The sequence below is a fragment of the Electrophorus electricus genome, chromosome 10 (genome assembly GCF_013358815.1).
Source record: "Electrophorus electricus isolate fEleEle1 chromosome 10, fEleEle1.pri, whole genome shotgun sequence".
NCBI lineage: Eukaryota > Metazoa > Chordata > Actinopteri > Gymnotiformes > Gymnotidae > Electrophorus > Electrophorus electricus.
Window position 1 is genome coordinate 6,689,322 of NC_049544.1, and position 27,865 is coordinate 6,717,186.

A 27,865-nucleotide genomic window follows, 5' to 3' on the forward strand; every position below is an offset into this window, starting at 1 on the left:
GAGCATTGTGTGCTGTCAAGAACCCAGACAGGTTCAGCAAACAAACTGATATCTCATCAAGTTCGGAGCATGCTCGGTCCTGCTATTCTAAAATTCTATAGGTGTGGATAGTATTTGAGGCTTTCCAACAACCCTTCAAATGACATTGCACAACAATATAACAACTGAACTGAAAATCCATCTACCCCCACTTGCCTCCAACTTCAGCTGTGTACTCATCAACAGTGGGAATAGGTTGGCTTGTATCCTTCTACCGCAACTCCAGAAAACCTCTTAATATGTTGTGCAGGGACGGTATCCTGTAAACCCCTGAGTTCTAGTCAACATCACAGATTACTTTAAATCATTGTGCTGAAACAACAACACCTTATTCATCAAAAGGATAAGCTGATGTTTTAGGCAGGATCTGAAAAGGCTGGAGAAGACAAACTGAAGGCAAGCCCAGCAAAAGCACAATGAGGCTGAGAGAAAGAGAGAGAGAGAGAGAGAGAGAGAGAGAGAGAGAGGCAAAGCTGTCACCCAAGCGTGCCTTTATGAATACTAATTACTGAGGTTCAGAAAGAGACCTATTGATGAATCAGCACAATGAAGAAGGGGCCAGAGGAAGCAGTGGAATCTCATTATTTCATTTATTCTCAGCCTCTTTATCCTGCTGGTGTTTGTGTGTCTGCTGTTGTCTTTGGGATCTGATGGGGATGTTGGTGACAAAGTGGTTATTGTGTATAAGGTCATAGAGAGAAAAAGAGATGGACCACTCTGCTTCCTGTGTCTGAAAACAGCAACTGTCCCGTTTGCAGTGAACATGTCATAGTCTACATAGCCCATCATGCACAAAAACGATTCCCCTAACTGAAACTAATAAAGCAGTACGTCAGGTACTACAACAGGCCAACTCTACTTAGCTGGTAAGTAATAATGGCTCAGATTTTGTATCTTTTGTGTGTTTTTTTTCCACTAACAGTAAAAAATATTCAAATGAAGTGTGAAAAGTAATCTGTAGGATTTACTTTAACAATGCTAGTCTGTTGTATTGTAAAGCGACTGTTGAGTGGTGGTTGATGCAGTGCATTGGTTTGAAGCAACTGACTTAAGAGAAGTCTTTTTTAAAAGTGTACATGGAAGAGGATGACATATTATGATGCATTTCAAACCTGAACAGTAGCCTCTGGTTGATTTGTTAGATTTAGCTATCCATTATATTCAGGGTTCTGCTCACAAGAAACATCAGAGTGCTAATATCTTTCATTCGAAAAAAGAGTTTAGTGGCGTACTCTGCCATCATCCAATGGTCTTTGTATAATGCCACCTGGGAACCCCAGACTTTCAAAATTGTTCTCCAGATCTGAGCCCTCTTCCACCACAAAATACAGCCTGTTGTAATTAGCTATGTACACCACGTTTAATAAAAATATGCTTTTAGACAATGAAGCAACTTCAGCTAACTCAACCAGCTATAAAGAACACAGTGGGGTTGAGGTAAAATAGTAATGCAGGTAGGAACTGGGTTTTGTATGTAATAATATATTTTTCTAGTAACATGACGGTTGAGAACCATTTGCTGCTTAAGTTTGCTTGTGTCTATAACAGGTGTATTCCTGTTTCCCATATTTAGATGAAAATAAGAGATAAGAAAAGGAACAATGGGGGGTCTGTTTGACTCGTTAACATCTGGAGCAGATGGAATAAAAAAATGTTAGTAATTAATCGGTCCAGAGCAAGAGACATACTGAGAGTTTGAAGTCAATCACAGCTGCCAAAGCTTAGAAAATGCTTGCTGAATCCTCTTAGTTGACCATATTTGAAAGAAAATAAATTTAAAAAATGAGAGGTTAACAGGTTAGACACAAGCTTCTGCTCATTTTCTGGTTAGGGTTAAGGTTTCTTGTTTAGAATTGTTACATTGTTGCATTAAAAGGACCTGCCAATGTTGTTAAAAGGTCTGTAACTAAACTGCACTTTGCACACAAACCAAAACTAATTTGGACCTCCGGGTGTCCAGTTGCACTTAACTGAACTAAACATGAAGTCCTTTATAAGGTAAATCAGATTATAAAAGACTAAATTGCGCAGACTGTGCAGACCAGAAACAATGTGGGACAATGTGGCTTTTTTTTCGTACATTCTTTATGCTGTTATAGCTAGAACTTTGAAAATTCAGTTTTGAATGGTAAATATTTTTCTTTTTGCCAGGCTGTATTCAAAGGTGTGTTCAGTTATGAACTGCAAAGCTTTCATTGTGACTGCCAGCTTACTCACATGGACTGAGGCAATTTACCACTACCGCAATAAAGGTAATGATCAAGATGACTGTAAGAATATAATATAATATGCTTTCATTCTATATATAAAGTGTTTCATTTTTAAAACTGCGTATACTGAAAACCATTTTCTAGATAAAGACAAAGAACTGCAATATCTTCTGGAACCACCTGTGTATGCTGAGATAACAGCACGGCGAGGAGAGAACGTAACCTTGCCATGTATCCTACAGACCAAACCAGCTCACTACAGAATTAAATGGACTAAAGTCGAACCCCTTCATCAAGGAGTGGAAAATATTGTTCTCATCACGAATGGCCATAAGGATAAACAGTACGGCACCTTGGGGCCTAGAGCAAGCCTGAGACGTGCACATGCTTTGGACGTTTCCCTTCACCTCATCAGCGTAGAACTTGAGGATGATGGACAGTATCGTTGTGAGCTGATCAATGGCATCGACGATGAAAATGTCATTGTTACTCTGAGGATTGAAGGTACAAGATTATAAACTATCCTAACATATGGGTTATCTGTGAAATCAATAGTATTTTAGTGTTGGCATGGAAGAAGAACCACAGAATGCCATTTCTGCTCAAGAACACCTCTTTCATTGCAAGGCCAAGTCTTTAAAGACTCATAGACAGCAAACAAGCAGAAAAGGGAAACTGAATCTATCAGAGAATACAAGACGTGGGTGGTGGTAGTGGTGATGGTGAAGATGCCTAAAAAGACAGACATACACAAGGAGGGTAACACATTTTTAAAATTGCTAATTTAATCAAAAATCAATGCAGCTCATTGAACACACACATTCAAACAAATTAACCAAACCACAATAAGAACATTACATTTGACATTAAAATTAGGTGTACAGCATCCAGGGAGTTTTTAATCATGCTCTTGTCCACTCTTTCATTAGCCCACTCACTCAGAACCCTCCCTGACAAGGATCAACTGTCCCTGTGACCCACACAGCCTGGACAATGTCTCTCAGGTGCACAGGATCATGCCACTAATGCTGTGGCTTCTCTGGCCAGTACAAGTGCCGCTGGGTGCCCATTCCTCCTCAGAAGCTGGTGGTCCCAGTCTGCTCTTGGGGCCATGCCCTCGTGCAACAACACCTCAACAATCCTTTCAGCTTCCTGGCCAGCTAGGAGGTGTAGTCCCAGTTTTCTGGACTCCCAGCTTAGTGCAGACCTCAGCCATGTCTGAAACTCCCAACTGGGAGAAGAACTCCTGAACTAGCCACCTGGCATCCTGGGAGTCCTTGCTGTGCCTTTCTCTGCTCTCTCATTGGCCTATTCCCAAAGCCACACAGCAGTTCAGTCTGCTGGCTAGGCTCAGCAAGCTGCCTGGCCAGCATATTTACGCTCTGGTCTAGTAAGTGTATGTCTCATGCCACTTAGTAAATAGTCCATGGTAAAGAGGACATAGCATCATTCCTAGCATCGTTGGTGGGAAAGAAGCCCACACTATCCATGGCGACCCTCTCCATTGGCGTGCCAGGCATAGAGACTGAAGTGGAGTGTATGACTGTTGCTGCAGTCCCTTCTTTGCCATGCATTTACAGCTGCACATCTGTCTGCCTGGTTATTAGGATCTCTACCACAGCCAGGTCAGTGTCATGCCTATGCTGGAGTGCCACAGCAGGCCCATGCACTGTGCCACACACACTGCCCAGGCACCGGCCTCTCCCACACATGGTAGAACAGCTCATCTAGTGGCTATCCCAGCCAGCATGAAATGCCTTAGCAGCAGGAAATTGCAACATCATCTCTGCCCAACTCAGATTTTGTCCCACTTGGAGTTGACCTCATGTGTCCTCCTACTGGGTGTGATGGAGCTGCTCACTGCTCACAAGTGTGGAGTTACTGAGGTTGACATCAGCAGCATTTGCATGCCTCTCAGCTGCCTCTGCTCTCTCCTCGAGGTGCACACAGTACCAGTATTCCTCACACAGCAAGAAAGGACATCAATGTTACTGCATAGGCATCCACTTAGGTGTCAGATAGTGAAGTGGTAATCCTGCAGCATCAAGATCCACTTCATGACCTGACCCTCATGCTGAACTGCATGATCTCAGTCAATGAAGCCTGATCAGTACACAGGATAAAGGAGATTCCATAGTGGTAAGGGCAAAAATAGTGAAAATAAAAAAAATAGCTCACAACAGCTAACAGCTCCCTCCTCATCATGCATTTATTGTGTTCTGTCTTGCTCAAGCACCATATGTAGTATGCAATGACTCTCTCAATTCCGTCCTGTAACTGTGAAAGGACGGTGCCAAAGCCCTTATTGCTGGAGTCTGTGTCAATGATGAATTTGCTGCCTGCGCTGGGAGATGCCAGCACTAGTGTCTCACATAGCCAAGAAGAGGTAACAGCAAGTGCATGCTCAGGCTCCTCATCCCACTGAAATGCAGCCCTTTTCATCATGAGCCAGTGTAGCAGTGTGACTGTACTGGCCAAAGGCAGGCCAGCACTATGAAGCCAAACCCAGATCCTCCACAACTCACCAACCGGTGTGGGCCACCACCACACTGCATCCACCTTTCTTGGGTCTATTTCCACCCAGGCTTGGCTCATAATGTGTACCAGAAAGCTCATGTGCCACTGAAGGAGGTTACACTTTTACAGTTACAGCCAGAGGTTTGATAGTTTGGAATACCTGCTCAGGCTTGTGAGCACATCATCAAAGTTGGGTGCCTGGAGGAGTACATTAACTAGGTATATGATGCACTGATCCTCGATGATGGTGGCAGGCAATTACTCCATGTTTGAATGTGTTGCCAGTGTATTACAAAGCCCAAAGACCATCATCATATCATCAATTGCCACTTACCAGCTTGCAAGCTTGATCCAAGTCATCATCGTTGCATTAGAGTGGGTACAAGTTGGGATTTGTAACAGCACTAAGTCACCAGTCGTCCCCACATGAGTGCCAGCTTTTATCTGTTTTATTTCTCCAGGTCCACTGGCACTGCCCCAGGGCTATCTGATGGCTCAGTGATTCCTACAGCTGCCATCTCCCTTACTTTCTGCTCTATGGCCTCTTTCTTTACGAACAGAAGCCTGTGGCATCAATGCTGATGAGGGTGCTGCTTGTGTAGGCTGTCAATGGCTCTTGGTCAATTCAGCTCTGGTGCAGCATATTCAGCTCCTCCAGCTTTGTTGTCTTCACTTATGAAAAGCCAGGATGCCTTCAACCTGATAGCATGCCCCACCTCAGAAGATGCACCAACTGGCTCTGATGCTGTGTGGTCAACTCCTCTAGAGCAGGAAGCTTCCCCCACAGAAAATGAACACCGCGCTGACAAGAAATCCCAACTCTCTGCACCTGCTCCACTGCTAGCCATTATGGACAACTTTACTTGTCTCCTCTTTGCCCAACATTTCCTTCTTGATCGAGAATAGCCTCGGCTACTGCAAGGAAATCCACAACAATTCTGCATGCATCCTGTATTTGTGCAAGCCAGAAATTGTGCGCTCAGCTCAGATCCCACACAACATTTCCTCCCAGTTGTCAGATGTGCTATGTTAGATGCGGGGGGGGGGGGGGGGACACCTGCTTGTAGTAGCACCATTGATGAGCCTATGCTAATGAGAGTAGTGAGCTGATTTCTATCTACACTGCACTCGAACCTAGTCCATGGCAGCAGATAATCTTCCTGGTTTGGCATCAACAATGAGGTTGGTTGTTCTTTCTGGAGGCTACCTGTTTCCTGCTGGCTGAGGTTCGTGGCATTGACTGATGTGCTGTCCTCTCTTCCTACACTGCCAGCACAATTCATCGCTACTCAGGAGCCTCTCAACTTGTTGACCTCTCCTTGAGCTCCTATGCCACATAGCACTGTGTTGCTCCTTGACATCACTGTAATGTCTTTACACTGAGAATGATTTCTACCCTCTCTGACTCAGCAGTGGCTGCCTAGATGCTGGCTAGTGTAGTGAGTGGCACATACTGTCTCAGCTCTTCTGGCACATTCAGGAAGTGCTCTGGTGCTAACTCTTCCTGCGCAGTCTTCTCGATCGCTGGCTATGCCTGTTGACTCACCTTGCTCAACTCTGTTGTCAGAAAACTTATTCACTCTCCTTTTAGCTTCTGCCTCTCCAGGAGCAGTCACCGGGCTGACAACCCCATCAGCACCTGTCTGAGTTGTAGCTGGAGGACAACAGTCAACACCACTGTCATCATGTTGTTCCAGTGGTGTCATTCAGCCACGATGCCAGATGACGGCTTGCAGCTGTGTGGAGGATGGCTCCTGAGCACCCTCAACATTCTACCAGGGGAAGTGGATACATGCTTTTTCTCTCTCTATGTCTCTCTCTTCCCTAGTCAGCCACGTCGATCTCGGATGGCTGGACCCATCTCAGAAAGGGAAGGCATAATACTTGGTAGCCCTTTCCTCTGGGCTACATCTTCTTCACCACCTGCCTTTGAGTTTGTTATCTTCAAGCTCATTGACCCCATCACACCAATGTAGCATTGGTGCCGAAAAAGAACCAGAGAATACGATTTATGATCAAGACCAGGTCTTTTATTGCAAAGCAAAGATCAGAAAGAAGCAGAAAAGGAAAACAAACTAACAGGGAATATAGGAATTTGGGTGGAAGATATGTAAAACCATAGACACACAAAGAGAGGTAGCACATTTATATAATGCTAATTTAACCAAAAAGGAATGCAAACAAACAATGAACAAACATACACACAATTTAATAAAACACATTAAGAACATTATATTTAAAACAAAAAAAGTCAGCAGAGAGGCACATGGCATCCTGGGAGTCCTCAACATGCTCCTCTGTTCTTTCAGTGCCAAAGTATCTATAAGCTACAAAGCTTTTAAAGGTCCAAAGAAAAACAACTTTTGAAATCATTAACACTAATAATCTTTAATATTCTGGTGTAACTGCATATATTTCAGGGGTTGTGTTTCCCTATCAAAGCAGCCGTGGTCGGTACAGGTTTACCTTCTTGGATGCCAAAGACGCTTGTACAGGGCAGGACAGCACACTGGCAACATACAGACAGCTCTACAGAGGTAAGAAATAATAAATGTGACTTTGGGAGGCGAAGCAGAATGCAGAAATGAGCCATGCTGATGCAGACACAGAAGTTTATTCAACACGTAACAAAACCAAAACCAAAACATGAACAGCAACACAGAGCAAAAACAGGACAATATGCGGTACGTGCAAAGAAACAACAGGCCAGCTGAAAATAAGCGTGCATGGTTTAAACACCAACAAGGAATGACTAACACACAAGGACTTAAATATACATGTTAACAAAGACTCTAACGAAGGACAGGTGTAACACACAACCAACTAACAAGGGAGGAGCGTGGCCACAGACACAGACACACACACACAACAACACACACAGCACATGCTAGCACAGACAGGACAAAGGGGGTGTCGATGGGGACCAAATCTATGATGACAGGCACAGGGAACAGACACAAAAGGAGACCAAGGGGCCGACAAGATAACCATAACGGGAACAGGGACAGTGACAAGAACAGGTACATATAGGACAGAACCATATAAAAGAGTGGGAAGGAGTCCGGCGAGTCCTCCGGTCGCTGGTTGTGGCGAGGCCCAGTGAGTCCAGGAGGAGGCGCTCATCAACGGCTTATGTGATGACAGCGTCTTCGCCTCCTTGGCAGATGTGCTGGGGAGCCCATTAGATGAGGCGCCCACCTTGGAGTCAGGTGCTGGCGGGGCTTCCATCTCTCCCAGTCTGGGCTGACAAGCAGGCACACGGGCTCTGGGGTCATACGCACTAGGTGAGGGATTGTATCTTAGTGAATTTGGCGATGATGACAGAGCCTTTTTGGAGGGCACAAGGGGAAGATCGCGGGCTCTAGAACAGCGTACTCTGGGTGGAGCCTTGGGGCTCGGGGTTCGTTGCTATCAGAGTTCCCTGACATCGTTTCTGATCTGGAAGTAGGATCTTCATGGAGGGCCTCCTCAACCTCCATGGAAGGGTCCTTAGAGTGGCTGGACTCCGCTTCTGACCTGAGGCTTTCAAGGTCATCATAGTCCTTACCCTATTTCTCGTAACCATCCCAGTAGTCCAGGGGTAGCAGGTATGACCCTGCAGAGTCCAACATTGGACCACCAGGCACCCGAAAACATTTTCCAGTAGAACTCTACCCCTGCACCATCAGGGAGCATACCCAACAAGATCCATCCATGCGGGTTGGGTTGGAGTGGCTATGACACTTCCTTCCCTTCTTGGCTTACGGTTGGTGTTTTGAAAACAGGACAATATGTGGCAAGTGACAAAACAAACTCGAAACACAACAGGGCAGCATGCACGGATTAAACACCGGCAAGGTATGAATAACACACAAAGGCTTAAATATGTTAACAATGACACTAAAGAGGGAAGCATGTATCACACAACTGACTATCAAGGGAGGGGTGTGACAAGAAGTAGTAAGCCTCTGTTTTATTTTTCTTTATTTTAGTCTTTCATATTCAAGGTACAACACTTGCTATTTTTATACACTTACTGTATGGTAAGTTGTTACTTCACAAGTTGTTAGACGGTGAAGTAATATTTAGGGAGACTTCTATAGTTGCACTTTTAGGGAGATTTCTATAGTTATATTTTTCTATTGCTTATTCCATGTGTAGCATGGACAGAAGGTCTGGACTGGTGTAATGCTGGATGGCTAAATGATGGGACTGTCCATTACCCAATCCTGCACCCGCGGCCAGCCTGTGGGGCAAATCTTCCTCCAGGGATTCGCAGCTACAGAGCCCAGCACAGGACCAAGGATCATTATGATGCCTTCTGCTTCACGTCTACCTCTAAGGGTCAGAACAATATGTGATGGACACAGGTCCTTAGTGTCTTTAGCGGCTAACAAGTGTCCTATGTGTTAGCGGTTTTAAACTTTGCTATGTATCATGGTGCACCAGGCACCCTGCCCGAGGGACATGCTCACTGCCACACACACATAGCACCTGCCCCACTCTCAACCAATGTTTCTCGCCTACTGCACTCAGTAAGATGCCCTGAGGATGGTTGCTACTCTGCTGCATCTCACTGCCCCAAGTCTTACCACCCACGATTATATATTTTTTTGTTATACTTAGCCAGATTGCCACTGTGCTCTTTGTCAGTTCCTTTACTCTGCTATGGAGAATAAAAACTCCTTTTCAGCACTTGCGACCCTCTCCCACTCTGTTGTCAGACTATGTTTTTAACCAGATTTGTTAATTGGCATTTGCTCCTTTAACAAAAAATAATCTTAGTGACTGTAGCTTTACAGGTAATCACAGGGAATAGCTGCCATGGATTAATAGCCATGTTAACATGTTATGATTTTGGCTAAAGTGGGAAAGAACATGTGCTGGATGGTGGGCTGGATAAATGGACTAAAGAAGATAAACACAAAATGCTGCTGTGTTTAAGCGCACAGGAGAGAGCCTGTTAGAGAGAAAGATGGCATTACTGCATTGACATTTGACTTCCTACCATGTTCTTGTGATATTGGCAGCTATAAATATCATTAGAATGCTGTGATGGAAACAGCTGGCTTGCCAGTAACAGAAACCACTTTGTTGATTTTCCATTTTCCAATTATAGCATATTATATCAAGTCATTTTAATATCTGAATAGCACAAGTTATTCAAAAAGTAATTTAATTGCATATAGTAGGTTACCCACCATATTTCTGTTTAAAACATGCACAGTTTATTAACCATTCAATTTTACCATTCAATTTTTATGAATGCTTCACTGCCTTTGCTTCTTTTGAATAGTTTTAGAACTGATGCGAGTAGAGCAATGTGGGGCTCTTCTGCTCTGTGTGTAACTCTGCTGTGTTTGATACTTAACTACAGGTTCTGTGTTCTACATCTCTGGGCCACTGAGTTTTTCAGAGGCTGCACATGCCTGTCAAGAGAGAGGGGCAGTTCTGGCCCTTGTGGGACAGCTCTACTCAGCCTGGAAGTTCCAGGGGCTGGACCAATGCAATGGAGGCTGGCTGCAGGACACCAGTGTGCGCTTCCCCATCACCACCCCCAGGGAGCACTGTGGAGGAATCCCCCAAGCAGGGGTAGTCAGCTTTGGATTCCCCAGCCAAAGCCAGCGTCTCTATGGGGCGTATTGCTACAGGTAGATTGCCCCTGCAGCGAGTACGCATCTGCACAAGGCACATTGCTAAGGCTTTACTGCTACTGGTAATCTCGATGTGAACAAGATAAAGTGCAGGCATCACTGTTACAGTTTCCCAAACAACCAGCGAAAGGTGGAACTGTTGAATGGTTTTCTAGAATTAACATCTGTGTTTGCAGGAATATCAGATAATGTTTGGACATGCTTCGGCTTGTTAGAAATGCTTATCTGTGCATTGAACACTGGGAGTTTCAACACAGTACCGTTATGACATCATCAGTGTGATATCAGAAGATTTCTTTTTGTCTTTTATTTTATTAAACCAGGCCAATACAATATTTTAACATGGGTTCACCAGAGAGATCCTTGTTTGGGACATATCTACGTGTATATTGTCCTAAGGAGTGTTGTGAGATTTTTTTTGGTTTAAATCACTTTTGAGTATTTGAGGATTCTTCTTGTTGGGATTCACAGTGATGTACCCTGTTCTGTAGATCTGTATTTATTTGTCCAGTGATTCCTGGCATTCCTGTAGTAACTATATTAATAATTTGCTCCAACAAGATCAAATTCATCGTGTTGGGCATATTGGCTGAGAAGCCTCATAATATATGAAAAATCTATAACCAAATAAATTAGTGTATGCTACTATCCAGATGAAGTCAGAGTATGTGGTAACTTGAATTAATGCATAATTTATTGTCCACTCTAAAATACTCAAACAGCATATACTATAGCACACATTCTTGCATCTTAACCAGCTTTGTTTGTGAATCATTACCAAACCGCTGAGTCTTCTATATGGATTAAATTGTATGTATGCGCATTAAACACAATATTGTATATGTGTACTATTATAAATTCAACAGGTGGGTCTCACATAAGTAAATGTACTCTGTTAAGAAAAAACCCAATATCATTGGATACTGTTAGTAAAAGACTTGTTTTATTATTTTTGATGAAACCCCAGAACAAATACAGCATCCTACATGTTGCAGCAGTATTGCACCATATACCAGATGGCACCTTAAGGCTTGATTTCCCCCCCCCCAACACTGAAACAACAAAATATTGTATGATGAATAAAAGACGAATAAAAGTATCTGTAATGTAGTTCTGTGGGCTACCTTTTTATTTGACTTATTCTGTCTTAGTCTGACTTCTGTTGCATCCAAACTGTTTCTAAAAAGGGTAGGGAAAAATTCAAGCCACAAAATAAATTACCATGAAAAGACCTGTTTACAAAATCAGTAAAGTGCAAATTGCAATGACAGACCTAGAAACTGTTTAGTACATCAAAGACACATTCATTCACACATTTTACAGCCAATTAAAGGTTAAGAACAATGTTTTGTTGTTCTGAATTCCACTTTATTTGATAGATACTGATGCCAGTGGATGGAACAATGTGTACATTTTTGCCATCTTATGAATGTGTTAGAATCTGGATGGAAATGTTTTAAAAATTACAATTAGATTTAAATCACGCTCTCAAACAAACCTACGAGGAACAATTAAATAATTAAAATATCAATTTCTGTTAGCATGGGACAAAACATCTGTATGCTGAACCAAAAAGAATTTGATGTCAATAAAATGAGGAATAAAGCAATAAATTCAGGATATAGGTCAGTAAAACCATCATTATTACATAGAAAGTAAGGAATTCTGGTAAGAACTATTTCCCAGAGCAAGTTACAGACCTGAAAAAAGTAAGCACCAAATTGAAATGGAAAAGTAAAGCTTGTGTTTCACAGCCAGGCACCAATTAATCCAACAATTAGACCTCCTGGCTAAATATTTATGGAGAATTTTCATTGTTGGCCTAAAGCTCTAATACGGAACTGCTGAAACTATCAGGCCAGTTTTTGATCCTGTAAAAAATGGAATGGAAAAAGAGTACAGTGAAACAATGCTACCTGGTACTATTCACAGAGCTGGGCAGATGGGATCCTGATTCAGCTACTCCTAGTCAGAGATTTAGCTGGCTGTGTACTGAAGCGAAAGTTCCTGATCTTGAGCCTAGACTGCTCTTACAATGCATGGCTGAGAGGCACAAGTTTTACTGTGCACAAAGGCGTGAATGACAGCTGCTGGTGAGCATTAAAAACCTAATTTCCACAGTCAGGCTTAAGCCTGGTGAGCCAAGACTTGATCTTTTAATCCCTTTTTATCTTCCATAGATTCTTCTGGGCAACATATGATGTTTATCAAGGCTAGAAAGGCCAGGGACAAGTGAACAAATCTGTCTGTGATCGTGACACTTGATGTGTTTTGGTTTTTACATTTATTTTTATTTTTTTTTTACATTTTACTTGGTGGAAACATTTTTTTATATAGTATATAATTTTATATTTATATTATTTATTTGAATTATGCATGTTGTTCTTCAAGCCTGGTTCACCTTGGTACACCCGTTGTTTAGCTATCATAATCTGCCTACTGAGAAACATAATGGCACTAAGATTTTGATGGGATGAAATTAAGTCATTATGAAACAGTGGCATCAGTTCAATTCAGACCAGCTGAGGTTAAAAGGTATTTGTTCCATTATGTTTTGATTTTTCACTTGTGCTTCCACATATGCTGCCATTGTGTTGGAACTGTGTTGTTCTACATTTACTTACTTTAGCGCTTTTTGAATTACGGGTCATAGAATTACAAAATAGGTAATTCAGTGTCATATTCTACAAAGAAAGAAACTGATAAAAGGAGTAGATGGTTGCAAGGGTGATGTGCAGATGGCTCTTATTCTAAAATGCTGCTGTAAGCATGCTTGGTGGAAGTCTCTTGAATGAAAGGTAAAAAAACAGAAGAGAAAATGATGAAACACTAATTGGTATTAAGTCTTCACCACTGTGTTTTGGCCTTTTCTGTTGCTGTGTCTTCTATGAATACTTCTTGGTTCTGAGCAGTGGGTAGTGTGATGGATTCTCCATTTGACTCATTCGGTTCTGTCAAATACAAACTGCATATGACCATGCCCTCATATTGATCTAAGTTACATTTGTGTCCACAAAATTGCATCTGAAATAGGAAAGCATCCTAAAATAGGATGGTCATTTCTGCACTAAGAAGGTGCATTTTACAGCCTTGACAAGCATTGATATGCATCATCTGAGTATTTTATCATTACTAGAGTTACCAGCAACCTCTCAATTACCTATATACAATATCTTGTCCCTAGTGGCTAAAACATGGTAACATCAGTGGAAGTCCTTCTTACTTGGCGTGCAGGTGATCTGTGGCTCCTCCCACTGCCCATTGCTTTGGCACCGGACGATGGGGTTGTGCCTCTGAATGAAGCCATCCTGGCAATGGTAACGCACCTGAGCACTGCTCTCATATCGCTGCCGCTGACGACCAAACAGCAGAGCGTTCAACACAACCGGGGGCTGGCCACAGAAAACTAAGGAAGAGGGGGCAGCGTGATTGGGCACACATAAATAAACAACAACAGAGGACTGTGTTAAGCCTTACCACCAACACCGTGAGTATTTTACATATTTAATTTTTAGGTATTTAGTCAAATAAATATTGTCAAAACCAGCATGTGTAACCTTGCTATGACCATAAATACTTAGACGACTAGAACTTTGTTCGTTTCTCCAATTATATGAAGAAACATAACCCTTTAAATAAGGTTACATGTATACAACCACTAGGTGGCAGACTCACCAATGCCCTTCTTGCAGGTGTAGGGCAGATGGTAGTTACAGGGGACATCACTCCAGCGCCCCTGGTCATGCCACACCATCACCACACAGTCTTCTCCAGACAGGAAATAACTATCAGGCTGTCCACGACACCAGTTCTCATACAGCTGAGTAAGAGAGAGAAAGACAGAAAGGAGGAGAGAGGAAGGAAGATGGACATAGGAAGAGAGAGGGAGGAGAACATCATTATTGTGAGGTATTTAGATCCTGTTTCTTCTTTTGTTGTCATGGGTATTATATTAAATGTACAAAATCCAAGTTCAAACGAAATGGTAAAAGCATTCAAACCAAAAAAGATGATTCTACACTTTAGTCGCATTGATCTGGGGAACTTCCTGCATTTTGTCTGGCATTATTATTCCTGGAGAGTATCTGACCCTGCCTTCTTACATTGTGGAGATATTTGTGCAAATTTATAGATAAAACAAAAGGATTCTGAACTGAACAGTGATGAGACACGTTTTAAGGTGCTTCCCTTAATGCCTCTTGGAAGAAAATGTCTGAGGTGTCTACTTCATATTTAAAGCCCAGTAGTGTCTATTGGTTGATTGAAATGTGCTGACACCTAAACATATTGCTGGACCTTTTATTGTGACCTCTGGGCCTAAATAGTTTCTAAGCATTGGTGTCTATAACATCTACATGACAAAAAGAGAGTGCATACACAGTTGTGTTGCATGCTTGAACATTTGAGTAGCCTCAGGGTAGTACTTAGGACATCATAACAGAGTATTTTTTAAAGGTGAAAATGGTAGTTACCTGCCCACAGACTGACCAGCCCTACAAGCACTGTTGCCACAACAGATCCCATACCCTCACTATGACACATGCCCATTACGGTCACAAACAGTTTTCTCTCCCACACAGGGAGAAAGGCAAGAAGCACAAAGTGTATATGCACATTATTTGTTGTCCATACTGACATGCGTAGAGGTCACTGATGTCACTAAGCTCTTACTTTCATCTTTCCTTTTAGCATACACTCACCAATCGCTTTATTAGAAACACCTCTGACATCTCATACTTACACTCACTGGTCACTTTTTTCTTCATCTTATAGGTGCATTTTCTGCTTGTGCAGTTATATTGTACTGATAGGAATGTGTAACTGGTTCTCGCAATGCCGTTAATAACTGCTCAGTTTCTGACATCATTTTGGTGGCAGATCATTCACAACACAGTGCTAACACTGGCATAGTAGGGCATGGGTGAGGGTTGAACTGGTAAAAGGTTGTCAAACATAGCAGTGTCACTGTGGTTTTTACACAATCACTGTAAGTCCACAAATTCTGAACAGAAATCAATGCGCCATTAGCTGTAAGAAACTCCCTCAAAGTGTTTCTAATGAAATAACGGGAGTGTATGTCTGTATACTGTAAATTTGTCTGCTGTATACTTTAGTTTTTTGTGCATGCTTTGGAAATAGTACACTGCTGAAGAAAGAGGTTGGCCCAGTGGTTTTTGGTTGTATAAATACAGTTCAGTACTACACATACCAAAGAAAGCAGTCATCAAAAAGAACAGGCCTCAACACTTGCACGTTCCAGCAAAAGAACGTTCTTGTAAAATAATCAAATTGCTGCAAACTGAGGAGACAAACATGCAGTGTGAATTTTAAAAAACTCTTTGATTTGGCTTAAAGGAACATAATCTTAGCACCATACTTAATTCCTTGAGAAATGTGTTATTTGTTGTTGTGTTGGGGGTGTACTAGAGTCTTTAGGAAAGAACAGTTTAGGAACACTGAGAGTCATTATTTCTGTTCCTATCCCAGCACACCACACTGGTTTGCCATTAACAACATAGACCAGAGGGCTCTGTAAGATGGGCCAGGGGGAATCATCACATTTCAGTAATGCGAGGGCCTCTACAAAGCTTACCAGTGGGTTGCCATCAGACCAGCGGAAGTCACCCTCAATGGTCCTGTCATTGAGGCCAGTCCACTGGTACTCCCTGTATTTATCTGTGGAAAGAAACCTGCATGTGAGTTAGATTCAGATTCATGCCTGAGTACCAGCACACACACAGGTCTACACATTGCAGGCATTAGTGACCTGAGCGACACACTGGTACACGCAGACGTGCACAGGAAATGTCACCCACCAGGATGCCGTGGGTTACTTTCCTTGCCAAAATTGTGCTACATGTTGTAATCACAAAAAGGGCATCACTTCTGTAAGCCTTGTCAACAAAAAGGTCAAAGTATAGAATCAAAAAACCTATAAAATGCAACTACAGCACTGGTATCTACCTTTTTGCTTGTATTTAACACATGGTATCTAATTTAAATGTAAAATTAATGAACATAAAAGTGCCATCCACCAAGCTTATCCTATTCAGATGGCAATCATTCAGTTTGGAATTTGGCATTCAATGGCAATGACATTTTGCTCCTTAACCATTGTGGGGGCAACATGGATCTAATCTGACTTCAGTGTGAATGTAGATACCTTATAACACTACACCCTAGTGGTTTGAATGATAAATTAGATATTACTTGTTTTCTGTGATATAATTTTATTAGGTATTTACATTAGTGTGTCTCACTCTCAAAGTAAAACTTAACATTTGTTTGTGTGAATATCAGTTATGAGACTGTGTAGGAGCTATGGATTCATAATATTTTAAATGTGTCTGAAATCATCTGTTAACCTTTATGGCTGCTCAATCAAGCCACTGATACACCTATCTAGTGAACTACATATATGGTGACGATGTATTGCTCTGTTGCACTGAGAAAAGTCCAACATCGACTGAAATGTTTGCACGTTATGTACTTTTGCATGTTTTTCACTGCATGCACACCAGTGTAATGGAACAACAGTTGGTGAGTCCTGTTTTGTCACACTGAAACCCCTTGGGTGAGTTCTGCAAAACTTCCACTTATCAAGCAAAAAGCAGTTTTAGATCAGGTGCACAAAGCAGCTTCTGTGAAGACCTGTTTAGACATACCGTTGAGGAAATGCTGCTCTTCGGGGGACATCACAGAGACCAGATGAGCAGCACACATCCGACAGTGTTGCTCCGCTGCCTCCCAGCTCTGGCGTTTTGAAAAGTGCTTATAACAGTTGCCCTGGAACTTTTCCCAGCCTGGTTCACACTGTTCCAGATCTGAAGAGGACAATACAGGAAGAAGCACTCATTAACAGTAAAGGTCAGAATCCAAAACCTCACATATAGAACACTATCCATTTAGGTTTTGATCTCATGCAGGGATCTCATGCAGAGAATTCTTACCATTTTGGCAGAATTCGCCTCCATAAGTTGGCAAGCAAAGGCATTTGACACCGGTTCTGATGTCTACACATGTGCCTCCATTTGCACATGGATTCTCCACACAGCTGTCTAAAACACACAGTTCCCACTGGTGAACCGACCAGTTCTGCCAGCTGAGGTTCCACTGGTTTAAAATGTGTATGTAAAGTGCAAGCGCAGACGATCTCAGCACATAACCAGGTGATATTGGTGGCTGACCACTAGGTGGGGACATTATATAGCAGGAGGAACTGTCTGTCTGTCTAAGAATTGTAACATGTCATTGCAGTGTAGTATACAAGGTTTGTAAAAAACAGGACATTTTGGACAGAGCTCCTTCATTAGCTATGCAAGAAAAGTGCTTCTGTAGCTCTAATGGAGAAAATTCTCTTTTTTAAACTAAGGACTAAGGCAAGTTTGCTTAAATCAGGCATCCAGTGTAAACCAGCTTGTTTCTTTAAGTGCATTAAACAGTTCAAATGGTCTCAAACATGTATTTTTGTGATATTATACCACAGTATAGTTTGTTGAAAGTAACATATAGAAAAAATTAGGCATTATACCAAAATTAAAATATTATAACAAAATTAATATTATAAAGAAGCAGACACAATTCTGAAACCATCAAATTTAAATAAAACAGAAACTAATTTTAATTAAACTATGTCACAACAGAAAATAAAAAATATTCCAATCATAAGGGATTGCTTCTAATTTTGATACCTGAAATGCCAGTTCTGACCAGCTGTGCTGCAGTGGTGGGTGGAGCCAGAGGCTGTGTTGGGGTGGGCATTTCATCCTCATCCTGGCCGTTCTCAGAATCGGCCGTTTTCGTCACATCATAGTCCTCATCTTCTTCGTTATCTCTTGCCACAGTGATGGAAGACCTCTGGCTTTCCATCAACTCTGCAGACGGAGCTGTGGTGGCGTCTGATTCAGTGGAGGAGTCGGTGCTGTCTGTGATGAGCGTGTCATCCCCACTGATAACCACATCTGCCCTGAACTCCTGCGGTGGGGTGCGAGGTGCCAGAGTGTTTGAGCTGGGCATCAGTGTCGTACCTGAGAGCAGCATGACCTCCACTATAGAAAGAGTGGTGTTGGAATCACTCTGAGTGTCATTAGCATCTGTTGCATTCAGAATCAGCAGCTCTGTGGCGTTGAAGGATAAGCTGGATGTGGGGGTGGGATAGGGAAGGTCGGGGTACTCTGTGACTGAAGAGCCTCCTCCAGAAGCCTCTTCCTCTCCTAAAGAGTCTCCCTCATGGCTACTGCTGCTGCTGCTGTTTTGATTGGAAGCTGCATCAGCCTCACTGGACAGAGTTGTCACTGTGGAGAGGACATCAGGTGCTTGTCCAAGCTCCTTCTGCTCCACCTGCTCCACCTCTTCCTCCACAAAGCTGTAGTTGGACATAGTACCAATCTCTGGAGTGCTACTCTCCGGTACAGGACTTTCCACCTTGCGAGGGGAACTTACTTCCACCTCCAATGTCTTCTGAGTAACTGATGTGCCCATCAGGTGTAGCACAGGTGTGGTCAAGAGGGTCGCTAAAAGGTCATCATCATGGTCTCCAGAACCATCAATGAACTCTGGACCAGCAGTAGATACTTGATTTTCTCCTTGGAGTAGAGGGGTTATAGTCACAGCTGAGTCATGAACACTCTCAGTACCATCTGAACTGAGAGACAACATTATGGTTGGGGCTGAAGTATGTCCTTCTTCGTGCCCAACTCTGTCCACAGCACCAGAAATTTTTTTCAGGCCAACCTCCTCATGGCTGAGCCCTAAACCTGTTACAGAGTTAAACAAATATTTAGTTATAATTTTAAATACACTCAATTCACATGATTTAAGACAATCAATTTCAACCAAACAAAGAATAATTTAAAAAGAAATTCTGAATATCATGAATAATCCAGCACACATTTGTTTTTTAAACCAACATGAGTATACTGATGCAAGTTTCACTTAATTTACCATTATATGATGTTCCATTTCACATTTCCACTGATCACAAACTGAAAAGGGGAAAGATTATAAAAGCTTACTCAGTGTAGGCTGAATGAGATCTGTCAGTGAATAACTCCTAGTGGTGGTTTCATATAAAGTATAATCATATGAATCTTGAGTCAGGGTGGTAAAGGGTGCAGGCTTTTCTGTAGCTGGTGAGGTCATGTCCCCTCCTGATCCCTCAGAGGTTCCTGAAGTGGTGGTTCGAGCCACACTGTTCAGACTTTCTTTTGATATCATTGGAAGAGTGGCATTTCCTGCATGCATTTCTGCTATAGTCTCAAATTCATCCACATGGCTTCCATCTTCATCATCCAGGTTAGTCTCAGGCATAGGTTGGAAATGTTTGGATCCTCCAACCTCACGAACCTCAGAGGGTGGCCCCAAGCTGTCGGTTTTAGTTGCTGGTTTGCCCTCTGTATATGTTTCATATTCCACTCGCTCGCCTGCTTCAAGGTTAGTGTCTGGCATAGGCTGATAGTGTTTATGATTGTGAATTTTCTTTTCATAATGTGTTGTGCCAATCTCTGCATCTGGATTTTCTACTTGCTCACTCTGTTTGGGACTGGGCTCGAGGTGTATCTTTGGCACAAATTCAAAACCAATGTGGCTAGTGAGCACTTCTTTCCATGAGTCCTGAGTTGACTCAGGTTCCCATCCATATGTTGCTGAGGTGGTGAGAACTTTCTCATTGATGATGGTTGCATAAATGTCACTATGTGGAGATGGTGTAGGGTCATGTTCATTTGGCTCCACAGGTGTCTGTTCGCTGGAGAGTGGTAAGGTCTCAACAGCCCCCTGAGCCTCGTTCACTGTGTGCTGAGTCATATATCCCAGACTGAACAACTCCTCAGGCTCAGCTAAGGTCACGATGCCCTGCCTGTCCTCCTCTTGCTCTGTGGGTAAGTAACGAACAGGAGGCACTGTTTGAAAATTGAGGTTTCCTGTGGACAAAAAAATTTCAAACAATAACTACTGGGCAGCCTTATTGGCAATGCGTATGAGTTTACATTAAAGATGCCCAACAGATGCCAGTTACCCCTGAAGCAGTAGGCGTCGTGACGAATGTGAGGATCAGGGAAGCCTGTCTGGTTGCTGAAGCGGTAGACTGTCTTGACGCCAGCCTCAGAGCCCCCACATCGCTCCCGTGGGGTGACGATGGGATAGCGTACGCTGCCGTCAGCCAGCCAGCCTGGGTTGCAGTGGTTAAGGCCATCATTCCATGCAGCATAGAGCTGGCTGGTGGTGGCCAACTCTGCACCCTGCTGCTCACAGTACGTCTTAGCCTCAGGCAATGTGAAGCGCTCGGGACTGGACCCGTGGAATACCTCACCTGAATTGAATATTTGGTCGAAAATCAATTAAGTATAAATAGTATGACTGTTAATTGCTATATAGATGTTAAATAAATAACACTGCCTACCATGAATGTTCTCTATGTAGCAATACACATCAAAAAGCTCATTTTGATCCATCATGCCATAGTTTCGGATGCCTGGTAAGCCATCCATGTCTCCAAAACAGCCCTCCCGAGGCATATGGATAGGATACCTGAAATAGGGTATTTAATATTTATTAAAATAATTTAAAACCAAATGTTACATTCTTATTTAAACACTGCTACCCAAACACTACAAAGGTTATAAATAATAAGATGTACTGTTCATAGCATATACAAAACAGCTCATTGCTAAAACAGCTTGCTGCTTATCATATAAATAAAAGTGATGAAGATATCACTTATCCACCTATTAAAAATGGGCAGAGCTAATAAGAACAGTTTTTAGGACTAGTTATCCAGTAATCCACACACCTGACGGAGCCATCTGCTAACCAGCCAGCATCACACTGCTCATAGCCACTGTGGTACGCAGCCAGAAGTTGCTCTGGGGTGGCAATCTGAGCCCCGATATCCTCACATGCATCCTTGGCCTCATCAAAAGAGAAAGCATAGCGGCTGGAGGCATGTCGATAGTGGAACACCACACCTGAGGACATTCAGTACTTCAGTACCCATATGGCTTTGTAAAGGTACCAGTTGGACTCTTATAACCATTAGCAGTACAATTTATAGCAACAGCTATGGCATATGCAGTACCACTCATTACAAACAGCAGCAACAAAGCCTTCTAATTCTATAACGAACCACCAAAAAGATCACCACATGCATTACTGATTGTTACACCAATAATCATATCCATAAAATTATTGAAGGCACCGAACATGAGTATTTTAGTTTTAGGGTTTTATGCTGACAACAGGACAATGACCTTTGACTTTGATCTGTGCCAGGGCGTGAGCATCCTCCAAGCCGTTCTGGACCTCACAGCGGTAGAAGCCTGTGTCGTTGTGCCTCAGGCCGTCCAGCTGGAGAGTGAGTTCAGCCGAGGAAGAGGCATAACCGGGCAGTGAGGCACGTCCCTTATAAAGTTCGCTGACCTTCATCCTTTCCCCTTGAGCCACCAGGATCTCAGTCTCTCGGTCTGAGGAGAGCTTGCTCCACTTCACTCGTGCCAAGGAGAACATAGCGTGGCGGCCTGATGACACGAAGCATGGCAGAATCAGGGAGCCTCCAAGCACGGCCGACACAGGGGGGCTGTTGGGAATGGTGACCTGGAAGAGCCTGGAATCATCTGAGGAAAGGACATAACGCAGCTCAGAATGTGACAATGTGAGTGAGGGGTGCATAACAACAGAACATTCATCTGGTGGAAAGCTAGCATGTTAGTGTCCATGGGGAGAGAAAATGTTCTTTCTTGCTGACAGTTCAAACTTGAAGCCCACTTCAGGTGGTGCATAGTTACAGTAAGAGTTTGAGTCCTGAAAATAACCCACTGACAGATTAGACTTCACAGTTCTGCCCTTGGGCTTGTTACCTTCACACAGTAGGAGACCAAAACTTATAGAACAGTGTCTGGGGAGGCACAGTAGCAAAATACAGATAGGCCTCCATGTGCCTGGTGTATCAGGTCTCATAAATCATGGCCTGAGTGTCAGTAAGTGGAGGTGACACACCTGGTGCTGGTCTGGGGACAGCAGAGGACGGCAGCACAAAGGGACAGATGGCACACAGCAGTAGATGCAGGAACATCACTGAACTGAGGAGAGAATCGGGGGGGGGGGGGGGATAGAGTTGGGGGGTTATGCAGGAGAAGACAACAGCAAGGCTAAAGTCAAGCATTTTAACTGGTACTGTAAGGTCAGTTTAGTGTGGGAGGCAAATTTTGCTGGTAAAAAAATGAAGCATGTGATCACCTGAAGAAAACAGCACAACAAAATGACATGCCACTACAACATAACATTTTTTTGTGTAGGCATTTATCTGCCCGTATTCTGTCTAGTCTCAGTGTAGAGCACAGAGTATTCACTGAAGATTGCCTGAAAAAAAGTAAGAGGAAAAAAAAAAGAGTGATTGAGAGAGTGAGAAAGTTAGTGAATGAGTGAGAGTGGGAGAGAAAGAATGCTAAATGTGTGTTTATCCTTTTGCTGTTGCCAGATTGGAGATAAATCATGAGCATCATCTCTTATGGCACACCTTCTACAACTCAAAACGTCTTTAACTTTCATTTGATTATCAAAAATAATTGAATATTAATCTATTCCAACTCTACTAAGAGACTTGGCCATTAGAGAAGCGTAAAAATGAATAAGAAAGAACAAGGACTAAATAATTAAATGATGCTGGTTCAAGAAATCTTTCACAACAGTGCTCTTCTTATAGGGTTTGAACTGGCTTTGATTTCTGAAAAGTTTTTTTGTTGTTGTTGCAGCACATCTTTATTTGTTTTGCATTTGCTTATCTTTATCTTAGACATCATTGTGGCTTCACATGTGCATGTGACTTTTGACTCAGCAATTGAGGATTGCTGAATAGGGGATCTGGCAACCTTGCAAGCTCTCCAGCTGGCTTGAGCTGGGGCTCGGTAGGCTTTAGGAGCTATGGAGTGTGCTTAGAATTCTGATGATGCAACAGACTAGCTACTCTGTTCTTAACTACCAAAAACACTGTACTCAAACATTTTCTTCTCTGCTTTGTGCTCTTCTCATAACACACCCGTTTCTATTAGTCATTTCAGCTAACTTGGGGGAAGTTTTTAATCAGATTTCGTAAGTCTAAAAGGAAAAGTGGAAGAAATTAAAAGAAAGGACCACCTGTTAGAGCCACTGCACTGATCTTTGTGAGGGCTGTATGAACTACACAGTCTTGCTGTAAGGAAAGCCTAAAAAGCAGGTCAGACATTGGTAGACAGTCAAACAGTGGTGGACTTTCCAGATGTGTTTGTTCTGTAGTTATAGGGAATACAGAGAGTTCCCATTATTGCGTTAAGTAGATAATTCACAATGTGGGGCTGAATATTAGTACAACAAGCATTAGGGGAAAAATATGTACAGTAATACTTAGGATTATTAGATTTGTCTATGCATTGATTAACAAAAATAGGTCAGTTACTTAAGGTTTACACAAAACTACCTACATTGAAGATTGCCATATAGTGTAATTAGAGTGTCTCTCTCACAGAGAGAGAAAAAAAGAGATTTTTACACGATGTGAAATTAAAGGCGTCTGGGAAAGGACAAACCACTAGTCTGGGATATTACAGTGTAATAGCACCCATAGAGATGGAATTAAATGTACGTGGACAACAGAAATTTGAATACATCACAGACAGAAATCGGCAGAGATCCAGAAGGAAGCCTAAGTAAATAAATTTGTGTGTATTGAGTGTATTGTGCTTTTGGGTTGGTGCTAAACTCACAACAATAGACTACAACTCAAACTACACTTAGCTCATTAGAAAATATATAGGCCTTCACTCCTCAATAAATGTTTAAAAGTAGGTTTATGAACTGGCCTGAGTAACAACTTTAGCATTTGACCATGCTGCCTACCTGCTCTAAAATGTTCAGAGACCTTAAGACGCCAATTTAAAAGTTAAAAAAAACCCCACCACCACAGCAGTATTTTTTTTTTACTGCCAAACTGCTCTTGTTATAAGATGAAAGTTGTTTTTTTTTTAACCACAAATTCTTAATGTTACATATTTTTTTTTGCTTTGAATTACAGCACAGGACATCACCACAGATGTGGCACAATAAGAATTTGGATCCAGAGATCCAAGAGCAGTGGTTTTCCTGTAAGTATGCAACAGGGCCTACAAAGAAGTAATCCACTCTGTTGACATGAAACCTTTAGACACAGAAGAGCATCATGGCATCCTGGGGCTCTTCACAAAGACATGGACAAACAAGGCCATGGCAGCAGAGGACGGAAACAGAGGGAGGGGGCATGTCTGAGAGCGCTGAAGATTGCCATTAACTACATGAAAAGAGAGAAAGTGCTGTGCTCAGCAGAAAATCACTGGGTGTGTGCTGGACATCTTCGCCAGGGTGAATCTTGGACTTAATGCTTGGCTTGGGAGGAAATTAGAGAGGCGCTCCTAATTTTCGGTGGCAATTTCCAGAAAGCCTCTGAGAAAATGGAGGCAACCTAAATGGAAGGAGACTCAGCAGGGAACACCTAACCTTACAATTAAGCTGCCAGCTCTCCCCCCATTTAGCCCAATTCCTCTTCTTAGGAAGCCACTGCCTCCTCTGTCTCTCCTGCCCTGCCTGTCTAGCATTTATAAGACTGGTTGTTAATTGTTAAGAGTATCAGGGCAGTCAGCTCTGATCCACATTTCTGTCCCCTGAAAATCAGTCTTCCTCACTGCTCTAAGCGCATGGTCTACAGCCATCACCACATTTCCACAGTTTAGCGGAAAATGAGTGAGACCGCTCACTCCGGGGATGAGTGAGGGAGACGCAGTCCTGCAAATTCAGGAGCATTAGTCAGGCGTCATCACTATGGCCTGCGTCTGTAATACAGAAGGACTCTGGGAAATGGCACCGGTCCGGGAAGAGGCCAGGCTTTCCTGCGAGACATGGAGAAGGATCAAGTCAAGATGAATGGAATAAGCACGAGAAGGAAAGGAAGAAATTGGCAGGGACCCTGAAAGAAAGGACAGAGAGACAGAGTGCGTTGCTCTGCGATTATACCAGGCCACGTGACAGCACTTTTTTATTTATAAACCAGATTTATATGCCAAGTGTAATATTATGGCTAGTTCTTTTTTTCCCTTTGGGCAGTTTAGAATGAGGTTTTATAAACGGCGGGCCCATGCCTTTACCAGCACGCTGTTATCACTGTGGAATGTAGCTTTGTCTACTGCTCTTCCTCCTCTCATGGCACGAACCTGACCATGATGGCTCCTCCCCCACTTCGCAAGGAGCCCACCCACCCCTTTCAACCTCATACCATGCGGCAACCAGCACCTGGTCAGATGCATAGATGCAAATCATGATATAGGAAAGATGGAAAGTAAGTGTACAAGAGAGTTATGTAATACACATTGGGGTACATCTGCCTTTTTACATCCTCTGCGACACGATGACTGCACAAGTCTGCAGGTCTACTGTATGTATGTGTATACACAATCACATACATGCAACACAGAAATGGCTGATATGCCTAAACTGTGTGCTTCCTGTAGGTGGGGTCAGACATGACCTGGAAGGGATAGTCCAAATGTCAAGAAATCCCATCTGTTATTCCTCAGCAAAGACATGTAAAAATGAGGGGGAAGACAGCAGTCAGTATTTTTTAATGCTCAAAATTAAGAGAGAGTGAAGACAAGCTGGTAAATATTCCTGTGCTTTCTTCCATACACACTACCAATCAGACTTTCTCAGTTCAGGTGATCCGATGTAAGATTTCATTGCAGAGGATCCAGGTATGACTGGATAACACACAATGTGAGAGACTAGCTTAGGATAAGTGCGTGCAAGAATACTGTAGGTAGTGGACAGTCTCACTTTATCATCTGGATAGATTGTACTGTGCCAAAAACATGGCATATAAATCTCAGCTTTGTTTATTGCAGTTTAAATGGCTTCACTAACTTCACTTGCCAAACACTAACAGGTAGAAATGAATCACCTTCATGGAAGGCACAGACACACAAGAAGTCTGGCTCACTGTGCGTGTACATTTCTGTTTCTCTCTCTCAAATTCCAGTCTGTTCCCACCCCTGGCCTGTCTCACAGGTGAATGTCTAAAAAATTCATTAACCCTCTGAAATTGTTAATGTATACAGCACAATAGTGCACATCCCTTAGTTTCAGGTATGGTTCTGGCCTGAACAAAGTGCTTTTGTAATTCTGAAGGGTGAACCAAGAACGTGTATCACCATTCTAAAGAGCAGTCTCTCTCAATAAGGATCCGGTGTGCAGAACACACATCCTGAGTATCCTAAGCAACTATATGGTAGTAAGACACGCTACGGAAACATCGTTATATGTGGAAAGATTGTAACTCTATAGGCCCTCACAGATAATGCATAAAATGGATGGATCATTCAAACACATATTGTTACATGTGAGTGTGTCACTGAGTTCAATTACAAGTGGAAAGCATGCAAACCATTATGCCACTAGTGAATAGCATTTGTAAATTATTCCTGTTATTGTAAAGAAAAAGTTTTAAAAGTTTTACATTACTAGATAAAAATATGAATGTCATTATAAGGGATATGGTGTAAAATTGCATGCAGTTCATGGCTGAGGCAGATTAATCTGATTGCAGACTGTTTCGGACAGCTATAGAGTCTATATAAGGAAACGGTTTCATCCTAAAATGTCAAGAACATATATACATATATATATATATATATATATATTATATATATATATTTTTTTTTTTTTTTTTTTTTTCCCCAGCAGTTGATGAATGTATGAGCGCGACAAAATTCAAGGTATCAGTTACACGGTAATTACAATGATATACCAGCGGTACAAAAGTTAAATCTTAAACTTACCCGCCTACGTACTACCTCCACCACCAACACCAAAATAATTAAATTCAAAGAATTACAACTGCACAAAAAGCGCTAATAAATAATGAAAAGTACTGTCGACAAGACTGCCGTACTAGCAACAGCTTTCTCACCTAAAATAACATTTTAAATAGAACAGTAAATATTCGCCCACCAAGACCCAATAGACACCTAAAACGAACTAGCATAAACCAACGCCAACTATCAACTAAGTACAATAAAAACTTCATGCATCAGTCTTCATCTTGTGCACGAATTACGCCGGGAATACAGATTGGATAAAAAGATCCAGTTATACATACCGTATCATCAGAAAGCACTTTTCATTGACGGCAATGGCTAGTTTTAAAATGTCCTTCAGGTAATCTAATTTTTAGTCGTTCCAACAGTGTAAATCGCTAAAGATGGCAAGCTTGTGCCCGAAGCGGAGAAAAGGAGACGTGGAGGAGATCAAGCATGGACGAGATGGGTAGCAGAGAACGAGCGCAAGGATTTTCAAACAGCCTTCTTCCATTAACCGATAGGGCGTACTGTTTTATTTGTCCTGTGGGACGATTGAAAAAGTGGGATGAGAATTGAATGGACATTGATTGGTCAGATAGATGTGAATGGCCCAAAG

The 27,865-nt window shown here is 42.4% G+C and overlaps 2 protein-coding genes across 3 annotated transcripts; one reads left to right on the top strand and one right to left on the bottom strand.

Annotated features, from left to right (window-relative positions):
- The first annotated feature begins 678 nt into the window (after positions 1-678).
- On the top strand, positions 679-11,509 carry hapln2 (hyaluronan and proteoglycan link protein 2). The gene is made up of 6 exons (XM_027029350.2): positions 679-905; positions 2,191-2,291; positions 2,394-2,753; positions 7,187-7,303; positions 8,907-9,089; positions 10,123-11,509. Exons 2-6 carry the CDS (start codon positions 2,216-2,218, stop codon positions 10,398-10,400), a joined length of 1,014 nt encoding a protein of 337 aa, XP_026885151.2. The 5' UTR covers positions 679-905; positions 2,191-2,215; the 3' UTR covers positions 10,401-11,509.
- bcan (brevican) lies at positions 11,321-27,787 on the bottom strand. 2 transcript variants are annotated; one of them, XM_027029349.2, is made up of 14 exons: positions 27,549-27,787; positions 22,391-22,473; positions 21,646-22,008; positions 21,189-21,363; positions 20,799-20,926; positions 20,415-20,708; positions 19,414-20,271; positions 18,091-19,155; positions 17,350-17,457; positions 17,065-17,223; positions 15,993-16,075; positions 14,075-14,219; positions 13,623-13,805; positions 11,321-13,350 (listed from the first exon to the last, which is right to left on the bottom strand). In XM_027029349.2, exons 1-14 carry the CDS (start codon positions 27,554-27,556, stop codon positions 13,247-13,249), a joined length of 3,756 nt encoding a protein of 1,251 aa, XP_026885150.2. In that variant the 5' UTR covers positions 27,557-27,787; the 3' UTR covers positions 11,321-13,246. The 2 variants fall into 2 exon arrangements, with proteins under 2 accessions (XP_026885150.2, XP_026885148.2); XM_027029347.2 differs by having other exon boundaries at positions 19,414-20,319; positions 27,549-27,786.
- Positions 27,788-27,865: the final 78 nt, after the last annotated feature.

What these genes read in the sequence shown, in the direction of transcription:
- bcan (XM_027029347.2), bottom strand. An exon ending in TCTCATTCAGCCTACACTGA is followed by an intron (nt 19,156 to 19,413) that starts GTAAGCTTTTAT and finishes ACTCTGTAACAG; the next exon opens with GTTTAGGGCTCAGCCATGAG. An exon ending in GGTCAGAACTGGCATTTCAG is followed by an intron (nt 17,458 to 18,090) that starts GTATCAAAATTA and finishes TGTGTGTTTTAG; the next exon opens with ACAGCTGTGTGGAGAATCCA.
- hapln2 (XM_027029350.2), top strand. Translation starts at nt 2,216, where the DNA reads ATGAACTGCAAAGCTTTCATTGTGACTGCCAGCTTACTCACATGGACT. An exon ending in TGTTACTCTGAGGATTGAAG is followed by an intron (nt 2,754 to 7,186) that starts GTACAAGATTAT and finishes CATATATTTCAG; the next exon opens with GGGTTGTGTTTCCCTATCAA. An exon ending in ATACAGACAGCTCTACAGAG is followed by an intron (nt 7,304 to 8,906) that starts GTAAGAAATAAT and finishes TTCCATGTGTAG; the next exon opens with CATGGACAGAAGGTCTGGAC.